Source organism: Uloborus diversus, chromosome 5, assembly GCF_026930045.1.
Source record: "Uloborus diversus isolate 005 chromosome 5, Udiv.v.3.1, whole genome shotgun sequence".
NCBI classification, from domain to species: domain Eukaryota; kingdom Metazoa; phylum Arthropoda; class Arachnida; order Araneae; family Uloboridae; genus Uloborus; species Uloborus diversus.
Genome location: NC_072735.1, coordinates 108,826,936 through 108,841,853, shown reverse-complemented (window position 1 = coordinate 108,841,853; position 14,918 = coordinate 108,826,936). Strand labels below are relative to the sequence as shown.

Sequence of the window (14,918 nt, the reverse complement as noted above, 5' to 3'; positions counted from 1 at the left end):
CTGAAAGCAAAACTTCAGCAGAAAATATTTCAGATTAAATTAAACAAAGCAAATTGGGAAAGAAAAGTAAAATCTCCATGAAACAACACCTAGAATTATTTATTCAAATAGAGATATGCATTGACATAATAGACAGGTTGTATAAATAAAATAACTAACAGACTGGGGCTTTAAAACTGAATTCTTGTAGGATAAAGAAAGCAATGAGAAATGAAACCTGTACAGAAAAAAAAAACATTTTGTATTTGCCTTAGTATATTAGCTATCCAGTAATGGATTGTTGGAACAACTCTATAATTACAGTACAACCTCGATTTAAAGATTGTCAAGGAACGGGGTAAAAGTTATTGAAAAATCAAGGAAATCATTAAATCAAGGAGCATAAACATTCAATGCAGTCAAATCCAGACCTGTGAAATGTATCCTTAAATTGAGGAAATCATTAAATTGAAGTTATGCTGTAATAATGTATGTCTGAAAAATATAAGTATTTCTTTAAAACATTTAATTGTAGTTTTGTTTTCAGTTTCTATTCCTATACCAGTTGAAGTAATGGTCTGCAAACAGCTGATGAAAATTAATTTAAATCATTTTTACAGTTGTAATCAAATTTATTAAAGAAAACTTTTGGATTAATCTCACTTCACTTAATGTAATTATTGTGAAAATATTATGTCTATCGCATGTGGTATGCTTAGCATTCAGAAGGGTACCAAGAGATGCTCAGCAGTGAAAAGGTTGAAAACTATTGCCCTAGATAATCCAATTATTGAACAAAACTAATGGCTATAGAAATATAAAGCTTTAACTAACTATGTATAACAAATAATACAAGAACCACATGAAAAATTTGCAAAAGAAATTAACATAAATTTACAACATGGTGATCATCGCAAATTAATGTTGGTAAAGTCAGCAGTATTAATCATAACTATTGATCAAAACTCATACGCCATTAGCAGTTTTTGTACCACGTGTTAATACCATATCAATGAAACTCGATTGATATGTTGATACACACATGATGCAACCCTTAAAATGTACAAAACATAATACTAGTTATGTTTCCATTGAATGTGAAAACTTAAAACTTTCATGAAAATTTCTATAGCAAAAAAACATGGTGTATTGAGAGGAATATACATATATCTTTAAAATTGAAGTCATAATATAATGACCACATGCAAAAACTTCAACTATTTTCTTTTACAGAAAATTACAACATGATTATCATTTCAAATAAATGTTGATAAAGTCAGCAGTCTTAATCATAACTATTGATCAAAACTCATACCATTAACAGTTTTTGTATCACATGTTAATACCATACCAATGAAACTGAATTGATATGTTGATATACACATGATGCATCACTCACAAAAAACAACAAGATTTAATTTTTTTTTAGAATTGCAAAACTCTCATCAATATTTCTAAAGAGAAAAAGATACAGATATTTATCAAGACAAGTATACATAATATAAAATGAAGCAGTACAATGAATAGTATCAATCATAGATAAATGACAGATGCACTATTAATTTATCATTTAAAGGTTATAGATTTACTTCTCATTTGAATCGTTATTCCAGAAACTAGTCAAAAGTCAAGTTTTCTAATTTTAGGGGGGGGGGGGATCATATAAGGGGCAGATTCAACTGAAACATTTTTCGAACGTTTTCCCCTTTTCCATTGAACGCTTCGATCAAAAGCAGCGACTCCGGCTTCAACTGAAACGATTTGAACGTTTTGTACCACGTGACCCATCCGAGTGGTTGGATTCGAACGATTGGGAAGATTCGATTGATTTTTGTTTATCTTCCAGCAATGGCTTACGAAGTGTAGCGGCCAGAAATCACTATCGCCGATGACAAATATTTTGCTATATTCACATCCGCAGTTGATTTGCAGGTGAGTGTTGCATTTTTATTACAAATAAATACTTTCATAACTTCTGTAACGATGATTGCTGCTTAAAATTAAGTTTTTATCTAGTTCGAACATTCATCCTTTTTTTAAACTTGATAACATCGTGACAAGCTATCAAAATTTGTTTGCCAAGAAGCTACTTTATAAAAGTTCCTCTAATTACGAAGTAATTGTAACATATGACAGCATTGAGTCTTGATTATTTTATGAAATTATTTAATAAATTATTACTTTATTTAATGAATATATCTACTTCCGAAAATTCTTTTACTCCTTACATCTAAGGTTAATTAAAAGATATTGCTTATTACTGAAAATACTAGTGTTTTTTTAATTTATTTTAAATTTTATGAATAACAACTATGTCTATAAAAGTCTGGGTACAGCACTAGGTATACGAATATATTAAGCTTAAAAGAAACTGTAGACAAATGAATATGAATTGTTTATAAGGTCACCCACTTCTAAGATCAGTTTCAAACAGTCCGGAAGAGTGACCTTATATCGAGATACAGCTCGATTATATCTATTATGATTCATTTTACGACACTATTTTTGAAATTATTGATTAATATATTCAAACTAATTCATATAACTTTCTGAAATATATATTTTTCACGGATAAGTTTGTTTTCTTTCTTCAGAGTCAAGTAATGAGGTTCAGTAGAAAAATCGAGTTAGCATATAAAATGTTATACTTACTATAGTTGGGGCAAACCTAACTTGGCAGTATTGTGAAGGCTAGACAGATCCTATCTCAGTATTGCATCGTTGCCAGGTTAGGTTTGGCCGAACTATAGCTACCTGAAATACACCGCCAGCTCAGTCATTCCTGCCGAGGACTGCAGTTTCGTGCTTATTAGCACTCAACAGCCCGGCATAGGAAGTAACTGAGCTGGAGGTGGAAAACCTCTTAAGGAAGCCAAGAGTGCCAAACAAATTGAGTGCTAATAAGCACAAAACTGCAGTCCTCTGCTGGAATGACAGAGCTGGCGGTGTATTTCATGTATTTCTGCCTTAGCCCTGGCCAATGGGCGGTAATTTACAGAAATTATAGCTACCTACTTGGCGAATCAGAAGAGATTGAAAATTGTTTTTGAGTTATTGGCTGGCACATTCCATTCTAACACATTTACTACAGACTGCTGCTTGTAAAATTGAAATTATTAATTAAAAAAATTATAGCAAAAAAAAACATACAGCAGTTTACAAATTAACTATGTATTTAAAGTAAAACACCTAATCTCTCTTCAAACCTCGACACAGTGCTTTGAACTACTTATTTTGCTTGCTGTCAGCTTATTTTCCTGTTGCCAAGAAAAAATCTAGTCAAGTATCCTACCGTAGGTAATTTTTTTGTTTTGACGTGTATGTTTATGACGATACTCCTGATAGTATACTCAATAAAAAGTTTATTTGTTACCAGGAGTGTGCACAGGAGAGGGAAGGGACACCCGTGCCCGATAGGGGCCCAATATTTTCCAAAACTAGGCTTGGAATATAGAAGTAAACAATATGAAGGGGGGGGGGCGGAAACTCATTTTGTGATGGGACCCAAAATCTCTGTGGACGGCCTTGTGTGTTACACATTTTTGATAATGCATTGATACTCTTATCCTTCTTTTGTAATTTAGGTCTCTGACAATAACTGCAAATAATTGGAGTTGTTGAAAGATGGTCAGGTTGTACCTACGATTCTTACATTAGAGAAGTATGAGTGCCAAAGATACTGATGATGACAGTAAATGAAACTAATAATTCCGCATTTGTGAAAGCAAATAATGTTAGAAATTGTGTAGCACAAATCTGCAATAAATGAGTTTGTACTTGTAATAAATGTTTTGTTTGATTGAAAACAACGTTAACTATGCACAATTGATAAGTTTATATAATTTTGATAAATTTAAAATTAATGGTAGTTATTGTTTAATGAAACATTGCATGGCTAATTACAGGAACTGTTTTTTTTTTTTTTTTTTTTTTTGGAGGAAGGGGGAGGAGTGTAATTTCTGTGAAGACTGATTTAAAAAAAAAAAATTGAATTTTGACATCTTGAATTCAAGTAATGTTTTTCGCAATCACATATTTTGTACGAGTGTGCAGGCATGTGTGTGTGGGTATTTGTCTCTCTGCAGGCGTGTGTGTGGGTATGTGTCTGTGTGCAGGCGTGTGTCTGTGTGCAGGCATGAGTGCGTGGGTATGCGTGTAAGTGTGTGTTGTGTAGGCATGCGTGTGTGTATGTAGGATATGGATGCAACCTGGAGACGGTTTTTGCTGGAGGAGCAGCATCATGAGGCCAGTCGACGGTGGTGCTGGCAGAGGGAGGCCGTGGGAAAATAAAATCACAGCATGCCAAAAACAGTTAAGTGAGGATAAAAAGCAATCGTGATTGCTCAAAAAAAAAAAAAAAAATTATAATGCTATTTACAAAAAAGCAGGAAGTATTTCAAGGTTAAAATACTTTTTTATATTGTTTTGCCGTACTTGGTTATTGATTGCATCTTTCTCTCAATCATACTGCTACTCGTAAATTGCATTTTTTGTCATTTTCTAAACCAAACGTTCTCTCTTTTTTCTTTTAAAGTAATGTTTCTTATAAAAAAATAAATCAGTAAAAAGAAATTTAACAACATTAAATATTTACAGAATACTGAACACTTAACTGTAATTTGTTTCGTAAAAATATTAAATCCAATGATAAAATGAAGTTCTAATTATTTAAAAGGTTACTTTTATACAGAAAACATACATATCATAAGTGTAAAAACAAATCAATAATTTGCAATTAATAACTATGCATTAAATTTCAATATTTCAACTATGCTGTTGCTTTTAATAGATGTAATACACCACTGAACAATCAAAATGTGATTGAAAAGATTTTTTGTTTCAAAGTTTTATGTACAGGGTATCTGTTATATTCAGAGTTTTCAAGTCCATGATTTTCCGTTGACATTTCTCACAATAATTGTGCTTTGTGAAAATAAAATTGCATCTGAGCTGCGGTTCCCCCCCCCCCCTTCAATATACTTCTAAAAATTCAACTTAAAGCAAAATGTATTGAGCTAAGCTATTATTATAACTAAAAACCAATAAAAGCAACAATTGTTTGTGATGCAAGTTACATGGAAAAAGTAAGATCAATATATTTTTTTGCGATTTACAATGAACCATGAAAGTTTAAAATTACAATACATTTTAACTTTATGAGATTAAAAAATATTTTTTTATTCTAAGAAGAAAAAGAACCACACAAATAAATGGTTATGGTTATAAAGTTTCGGTAGCTTTCTAGAAAAAAAAATGTGTGTGTCTTTTTTCAGATTTGTATGTAACACTAAAAGATAACTTGCTGATATCCGGAAAAATAAACACACGAAACGAGAATGACATGACAAACGTAAACAAGGACAACAGCTGCAGTTACAGGTAACTTCGTTCCCTCATTCAATTTCGTGATTGGCTGCCTCAAACTTCCAGCCATATGACAAAACGTCAGCGAGGAAAACATTCGATTGCAACCCTAAGGGTTTCGATCGAATGTCAAAAAGCAAGTTGAAGTGCAAAATTCGAACAATTTAAACGTTCGAATTCGAATGAGAATTTCGACTGTTCCTGATTCGATCGAACGCGTTTCAGTTGAATTCCCCGCTTAAATTGACACTTTACACAGAAATAAATATATCTAAATGTGTATACCTTTTAGTTCAAAATATTGTGATCCTTATAGGAAAATTTTAATATGATACTCAAAATGCTTTTTTTTTTTAATTTGATCGATTGGTTTTAAAACTGGAGCTATTGTGATAAAACATGCTAGAATTGCAGATTATTTTGTCATCAATTCTCAAAAAGTTTTAAGCAGCAGGTACTATTTGTCGAACCCTGTATTTAACATACATTCACTTTTCACTTAACACAAATGATAAATTTATCCATGCTATAATGCAGGTTTAGGAAGAAAAAGGTTCTTCATATAAATTGTGCAGTATTTTTAAGTGGATTAAAGAAAGGAACTAGAGTTTTAGAAAATAATTTAAGATTTTGCAAGTGTTTGGGTATTAAAACGTACAATGAAACTTACTGCTATCAGGTTACAAGATTAAAAAAATTACCAAACTTACACATTCTTCCCTCTGTCAAATGATTTTCGGATTCATTATTAAAAAGATTCACAGAATCATCTTCATCACTTTCACAGTTTAAAGGTCGGGCAGCTCGTCTTGGTTTGACTTCAAAATTACTATCTTCATCATCTTCTTCAGAACTAAGTATAGCTTTTCGTTTACGATTCCTTTTTTCTACAGGGTGTATAATTTCATCATCTGAGCTGAACACCTGTATATCCCTTCCACCAGCTGCCATGGTGATGTTTAAGAAACTGACATTTCTGGCTCAAAAGAACATCATTTTCCTTTAAAGAATCAGATGGTCATTTTTAAAACGAAAAAAGTTAAAACTTCAAACAAAAAAACTCTATATTTTTTAAAACAAATACTGATACACATTCCATGTAAAAACGGAGAATGTGCATTCAAATTACTTTCAAAAGATATTTGCCTCATACACATGTAGATTCAGATATCGACAGAAAATAAACTTCTGTCAGCAGAATATTTGATACAATGCAGTAAAATCCAAATCTTTCTTTTTTTCTTTTGGATATAATCTGTAAAGTTACAATATAAAATTAAAAAGCATTTCTCCGGCTTGAAATAGATGTAAGTATTGAAATCAACAATTGAAATCAAACAATTTGCGACCTTTGATTTAAAAAAACTTATATGCATAAAAATAGTTCTGAAATTTTTTATTTTATTTACAGTAACAATGGAGAAAATGTGCATCTTTTTGCATCTTTAGCAGGAAATAGTATTTTCTATTTCAAAATATTTAAAATTAATACTTTTTGTTTGGCTGTTATTTTATTAAATTTTTTATTTATTCATTTATTTTGATAATATTCTTGTTTAATTTATTGAACACATAACACATGTTGAAAAAAACTGCTAAAAATGTAACAAAAACTTGAGTTAAAGCTCTAGACCAGGAAAGAGTTAACTAATGTTAAAATTAACATTTTCATACAGTAAAACTTGCTTATAACGAGCGTGAAGGGACCACAAGTGCTTGTAAAAAAACGGATTCATAAAAAATCATATGCACTTACGTTTTTATTATTATTTTTACTTTCTGTGCAGTACCCACAGTAGTTGGTTGATTTGCTTTGAACTGTTTTATTGCCTCTTTCTTGTGCGTCTGTTAAGTCTTACGGCTAACTAACATAATTTTCAAATACTTTTTTACTTTATATTTTTTAAAAGGACACTCATCACTTGTTTCCAGGATCTATGATTCATCGCTAACTTTCCGTTGACTTCGTAAGGCTAAATGATTTTCTCCAAGAAAGTATAAGCTGGTCTGGAAGCCTATAGAAATTTTATGAATCATAAGTATAGCTCGCTTTAGGCGCGGTTAGTTCATTAAAAGCAAGTTAAGCCCCTACAGACTTAAAATTGTACCAATAAAAAATTTCTGATTTCCCTGTCAAATCCGGGTTCTTGTTAAATCAGAGCTCCTTATATGAGGGTTTGACTGTATTGTACAAAAAAGAGTTTGTACTCGATTTGGGTTTAAAATATTTACTAAATTTTGGAATATCTGTCTATCTGTATAGTCAAATAAAAGTTAGCAGTTTTTTTTAAACTTGGACCAAGTTGTGGAAAAGACAGGGCACTGAAAACAAACTTTCACAGTGTTTGAATGCAAAAAACAGCAAGAAATTATTGATACTTTTTTCCTTCCCAAAATGATTGTAATATCCCTCCAAACATAAATCTGGAAAAGGCTTCCTACCAATTACAAATTTAGCCTGAATATAGGATGACATTTATCTCTAAAGGGAATTTAAAGGGAAAAAACAGCAACAAACTAATGAATCACGTTATTAAGTTAATGTATTTTTGATAAAATTCCACAAAATCATTAATTTGGAGATTTCAACTTGGTTCTGTTCAGGGTTCGTTGATTTAAATCATAATTAAAATCATGATTTAAATCAAGTGATTTTTTATTAATCATTGATTTAAATCAATTGATTTACAAATACAAATGTGATGACCAGCAACAGGCTCTTGACCCAGCTAGGCTGGTCTTAGTCAATTTATTGGTCCCCATGAAGATCAATGGCCCTCTTAAAGCTATCTACCCCCTTGTTCATTACCACCTCCTCAGGTAAGCTGTTCCAAGTGCCCACAACCCTACTAAAGTAGCAGTTTTTCCTTATTTCCAGGTTAGCCTGAGATTTGAATAGCTTAAAACAATGACATCTCGTCCTGCTTTCGGTGCAAAAATTTAATCCATTAACACTTCGTTAACTTTAAACAACTGATTCATGTCGCCTCTGATCCTTCTTTGTTTCAGGCTATACATATTAAGCCTATTAAGTCTGGTATCATAATCTAAATCTGAAAGCCCCCTTACTAGTCTAGATACTCTTCTTTGAACCCTTTATAATACACAAATATCTTTCCTCGGATAAGGCGACCAAAGCTGCACAGAATCAAATGATTTTCTTTTTAACAAAATGATTGATTTAAATCAGTTCATTTTCTATAAATATAAAGGTGATGGTGTTTCGTTCTCTGTACCCGATAGCCAGAAGACCCCATAGCACCTATAGCCCTGAAACTTGGCATAAAAATTCGAACATACCCCGGGCCCGTGCACCTTGAAGCCGGAATTCTAACTTTCAAATTAGTTTTTTTCTAATTAACTAATTGAGATTAATTCCGCCTAATTAGGGGGTAAAAAATCCCCTCATCCTCACACATTAATTATCGTTGGAAAGGGTTTTCCTTCCTGAAAACGATGATGTTAGTTCCATTTCTCTCAATTAATTAGAACAGGAGATATAAGCGATTCTAATTGAGCCCATTTTCAATGCTTCTCTTTCGAGAAAAAGCTATAACAATTTTGAACTATAACACTAGGTTCATTTTCCAGACAATTTTCAATTACTTTCTTTTTAAACATTTTAGGGAAAGTTGCCTTTGTTGCTTATGAATATTTTACTGTTATTACTTTGTTTTAAATTCATTGTGCGTATGTTAATTGATTTTCTTTTTATTAAAGACGCTTGGGAAATTTGGCGATGAATTATGGAGTTGCAAAACTATTTTACTGCAAATGTAATTTTGATGAAATTTTATTTATTTGGTAAACTATTTTAAATTTCAAAGGATTGTATTTTTGAAAAGGTGTACGCATTTTAGTTAAAGAAAAATGACGTTTTTACATCAGTGGGTTGGAGGGGTGGGGCGTCGATTTTTTTTTATTCAACAGACTTCCCTTAATTTTTTAGCACGGGCATCGCCGTGCGGGAACTGCTAGTATTTGTATAAAATTAATTTAGCACACTTTTAGAATGTTTTACTCTAATTTTCACTACACTGCATAAAATATTTTTAAATTCTAAAGGCAAAACTACATGGACCCCCTTTTTTTGTGAGTGAAACAGATTTTACTCTTGAAATATTGCTTTTACTACGAAATTACAGTTCAATTTAGTATAGAACCAAATAAAAATTTGCAGTTTTTCTAAAACACCATCACTGATATAGCTAAGAAAAGTCATTGTTTAGCACATTCTTTTACACTAAAATATACATGATGATGGAAACTTTATTTTTAAGCAAAGCATAAAACAAAATCACTTCTTATCATAGTAAAGTAACGTATTTAAAAATCTTAAAAATGTATTGGATAGTTAGAAAACTTATCATAGTTTTAAAAGTAAGCTGAATGATTCATCTATTGTATGAAATATATGTTTATAGGTGTAAAGTAATTAATAGCTACAAATTTTTGAAGATTTAAAAAAAAAAATCAGAAAAATCTGAATTAAATAAAAAAAATCAGACTTTTTTCATATTAAAAAAAAAATCAAAAAAATCACGAACCCTGGTTCTGTAACCAAAGTTGGCAGTAAGTATCTTATACTAAGGCCTATTTTAATTTTTTATTCCTTTACAACAGGGAGAAAAAAATATTTTGTGTTTGTGTATGAAAAAAAAATTAAATAAAGTAAAATTAAAAACACAGGATGTAGGAGAGTTAAAACAAACCTATCTTCAAAATAATCTTCAAATGCTTAAAAATGATTGCAATTGGCTGATTTTAATTAATTTTATGGTCTGAGGGGAGGGAAGGGAGGAGAATAAGAAACTAAAAAAAGAAATAAAAGGTTGAAAACTTCTAGAATTTAGAATAAAACTGCTAAAATAAACACACAACAATTTTTAAATATAGTTTCAGGTTAATGTTAGTATTAAACAAGTCAATTACATTTCGACAAAGGATATTGGAAATGAAATTTCAAAAAAATTTTTACTTAATGATCTGAAGTATTGTACCTACAGTTAGACTTTTAATTTAGTCTGCGAAAACATCTATTCATTTGAATAAAACTAGTTGTTTTTAGCTATTTTGAAAAAAATTGAATAGAGATCGTTATTTTTCAAAGAGTTTTCGGGGAAAATGTCAAAAAAATGAGAAGATTAAAATAATTATTTAGGCTTAGGACATATAAATCTGAAAATACATCAAGTTTGTCGAGAAAATTAGCCCCCCCCCCCCAGGTAAGTAATAATGATGCACCAAAAACAATTTTCAGGAAAAAAAATAGTATGTTGTGGCCAATACAAAAATTTCTTCTAGATATCTGTCTCACAAACTCTTGGATCTACGGATATTAATTATGTGTTTTGCACTAGGTTTTTTTTTTCTTTTTGATGCTGCTTAAAAATCAAGGCACAGCCTGTCATAAGTCACAAAAGTCAACTTTTTCGGTTGGATAACCATTTTACAAGTTCTAGACTTTTGCACTTTCATTTTAATATTGTGAAAGAATGGACTAGGTGCTTTGGTGAGGGTGGCAAAGTTTCAGTCGGAAGGGAAAAAATCACAATAGTATTTCATTATTTCAACCTTTTGTGTATATATATTTGTCAATTTTTTCATTTGCTGTCTTGCTTTTCTTCTCAAAATTTGAATATTCTTAGCAACTGCTTATTTTTATACTGGCAACAAACATTTTGAACAAAAATAGAACTGACTTCAAAATTGCTCTAAAAAGTGAAAAATAATTTTATTCTTTAAACACCATCGATAATACTTTTAGACGTATTTTTTGAAGTTGGCGCAAAAACAAAAAGTAAAATCCAGTAACCATGCCTCGTTCATATTTTTCCAGAAAATCATCCCAAGTTAGGAATGAAACATTTGTATTGTTACTCAAATATGCTGTCATCAATGCATAATGCATGTGGTAGGGAAGAAACTGGGCCTGGTTAAATTTATAGTTATAGTTGAGTTGTGGCTGTGAATGATTTTATCTATCGTGTTTAGGCGAACTTCTAAAATTATGTTTTAAAGTATTATCGATGGTGTTGAAAGAATAAACTATTTTTCCCTTTTTAGAGCATTTTTGAAGTCCATTCTTTTTTTTTTCAAAAAATTTTTATTTCATTTTTTTTTCGTGTAAATGTATTTCAGAAATAGTAAGAAGTTACCATCATGCATCTTCACCTTATTTTTTTCTAAAAATGCTCCACACTAAAAAAAAAAACTATGAACACACCAGAAAGTTCAAGCGATTGGCACTAAAAATTTATCTTTGTTCCTATTTGGAATTCATTTGTGTTAATTTAATTATAACCATTTAAATATTACATTTTCCCTAATTAATTTACATTTCACAGCATAGAAGATGCTTGTGATGCAATCCTGTATCTCCTTATTTAGCCCCGATCATCCGTTATTGGCATAGATGATAACGATAAATGTACTACTATATAGTTGAGGCAAACCTAACTTAGTAGCATTGTGAAGGCTAAGCAGATCCTAATCACTGCATTACCTCACTTTCAGGTTAGGTTTACCCCCACTATGGAGCAATGACACTAAAGAAACTTGATGCTTCAGAGAAGCCTTCATTCAAAATAATCTCTATATTACAATTAATATTATTGTTGTATGGCACCAAACTTTTGTAACAATGGATTTTATATTTAATTATTTAATAGGGAAATTGTATGAAATTTACTGTTTTTTGACCATAACTTTTTTTTTCTAAAGAACAAATATGGTCAAACACAGTAATGGAACCTAAGTTGAGCTATCCCCTATCTATTAAAAAAAGAATCATCAAAATCGGTTCACTACGTGAGCTATCGGTTTGCTGTGATTGGACAAGCAAACAGAAAAAAAAAATTCTTACAACTGGGGCCCGATTTAGAAATGTTTGAGTTAGACACAGTTGTAAAGGCTCTCTTGAATACGGTATGAACTGATAACCACCTCCTTTTGAAGTTGTTTAAAAAGTAAATAAATGTATCCACTTCAATAGAGGACTAATACATCATTGTATAAAGTGACATTACACACCAAATCTATATTGACTTTAGTAATCTTCTGTGAGGGAAGCCTACCACTAGGACTATCTTCAAAGAAGAGCTAGGAGGAATTACAGAGTTATATCTTAATAATATTCTGAATTTTATCCCCTCATACATGAAAAACTTTCAAGACCATTGAAAACTTTTCATACATTCAACATATTGGCTTCAATTTACCAATAAATATTATAGTTGACTACTATTCATAAGCAATGAAACATTTAATTGGAGAAAGTGTAATGTCCACAGTTAACCATAGCATTTTATTAGTTTCATCTTTCAGGTCTGTACCAATCCAGGACCTTTGCCACATTACAAAATGCATTTTTTTTTTTTTTTACAATTTAAAAATAATGGTAATTCATATGCTAAATAGACCCAGGCTAGTCATTTCAAAATTTTCCAGGGGGGGAGGAGGGCAAAGGATCTCTGTTCAATGCATTTTGAAAGAAAAAACAACAAAACACGCACAAAACTGCATAATTTCATTATGTTTCTAATAGCTGGAATGGGGGAGGACAATTGACCCCTCACCCCCCAAATGAAAGGCCTAGATTTTTTTGCACCCCAGGATCAATCAAAGTGTAAAGAAAGCCATGTGTTGTATCACAATTTGAAAAAAAAATCAATTTAACCAAATAAAATGCCACCACCACAAGATTACAGTGAAGCATTATTTTTCAAACTAAAGTTAATAGGAAGTTTTTTTTTTTTTTTTTTTTTTAATCCTTTATGCCACAGCACTATTACCTCACATTGATGAGATTTAAAACCACACATTGAAACAAAATAAAAAATTATTGCTTCTACAAAAGTAATCAAGGTGCAATGACAGGTTCAAAGACATCCATCTTTACGCTTAACATTGTACCACATATCGCTTGCACTATTCATCAAAACAGAATATGGAAATCTTTTACTGAAATTCATTTCATATTGTGAAGTTTATTTCGCTAGCATAAATAATAAAGTAATACTCAAACATAAGTTGTAAAAACAAACAAGCCACTGCAATAATGAATTGCCATTTAAAAACTTACAAAATAGATAATGAATACTTTCTTTGATTTTTAAATGTCTTCTTAGTTTTTCGTTTAACATGCAACTGGAAGACCATAACATAAAATAAAGATTATCCACAGCTTTTCTAGTCTACTATAGTTCAAACTTTTAAAAACAAACGCATCAAGACGCCATGTAATGTTTACATGTACTGCTCCATAATGTCAAAAAAAGGTGAAGGATAATTATCAGTTTCACTACGTAAACCTTAAATTTGACATGAAAACCATTTAATTACTTTTTGTTATTTTTATTCCCAAATGTGTCGATGAACGCTTGGGCCGCAATTTCAGTACGCAGTAATCCCACTTCTACTTTGTTGGAAAATACATGAATGCCACAAAATAATATGCGAAATTCCTGTTATTGATCATTTCAAGATGAAATTTTATAATCAAAAATTATATACAAATATTTATGTTGGCATACTTAATTAAAAACCAGAATCCTTTGCTGCAGTCCCGGATCACCATTAACGATGCCATTTTTTAGAAGCTAAATGGTTTCATAATTTTTAACTTGACGCTTTGCTTACGTTCGACGAGCTGGACCGGTAGCGCCTGTTTAGTTAATCATGTGACAGCCAATGATCACGTGCTCCAATCCACCAATCAACAGTTTAAAATGGTAACCGGTGAGGCAACCGATAGATGATAGAACGCTGCGGTTTGTAACCGGATACTTACCGGTAGACCGGTGAGGTTCGTCGAACGCAACCTTTGAAACTTTTTCATTTCGTACATGGGAGGAAAAAGGTAAGAAGAAAAATATCATCTGAACTCTTAAACAAAAATTTAGAAAGCTGTTGAAATTCTCGTGTTTTTTTCTCTCCATTTTTTGGATGAACGATTCTTTTTTTTTTTTTTTGAGCAATCACGATTGCTTATTGTTCTTATTTGACCGTCTTTGATGTAACGGTTCCTTTTTCAGCTTGGATCAGGGGCCTCTGCAGCACCACCGCCCGCCGTCCTCCAGGCGCGGTTGTCTCCCGGTCCTGAGTTATCTGCTTCTTCTGGTCGGATGCGTCCATGTCCTACACACACGCACGCTCACACACATACAAACACACGACTTCACACACTCCTACACACACACTCATGCCTGCACACAGACACAAACACCTTGCCTACATACACACGAACGTCTACACACACACACGAACGTCTACACACACACACGAACGCCTACACGCACACACGCGTACACAACACTCACTCACGCACATGCATACATTCACTTACACACACACGCACCCACACACATGCGCCTACACAAACACACACGCGCATACACACGCTCGTGATTGCGAAAAACCTAATTTGAATTCAAGATGACAAAAATTCAAATTAATATATATATATATATATATATATATATATATATATATATATATATATATATATATATATATATATATATATATATATATATATATATATATATATATATATATATATATATATATATATA

General features: G+C 31.6%; 1 protein-coding gene across 1 annotated transcript in view; it reads right to left on the bottom strand.

Moving 5' to 3' along the window:
- The window catches only part of LOC129221935 (uncharacterized), a 75,679-nt gene extending 61,757 nt beyond the window's left edge, over positions 1–13,922 (bottom strand). The window contains exons 1-2 of the mRNA XM_054856319.1: positions 13,878–13,922; positions 6,054–6,343 (exon numbers count right to left, since the gene is read on the bottom strand). Of these exons, the coding sequence (XP_054712294.1) occupies positions 6,054–6,294 (241 nt within the window). The 5' untranslated portion in view covers positions 6,295–6,343; positions 13,878–13,922. The remainder of the gene's footprint in view (positions 1–6,053; positions 6,344–13,877) is intronic.
- Positions 13,923–14,918: the final 996 nt, after the last annotated feature.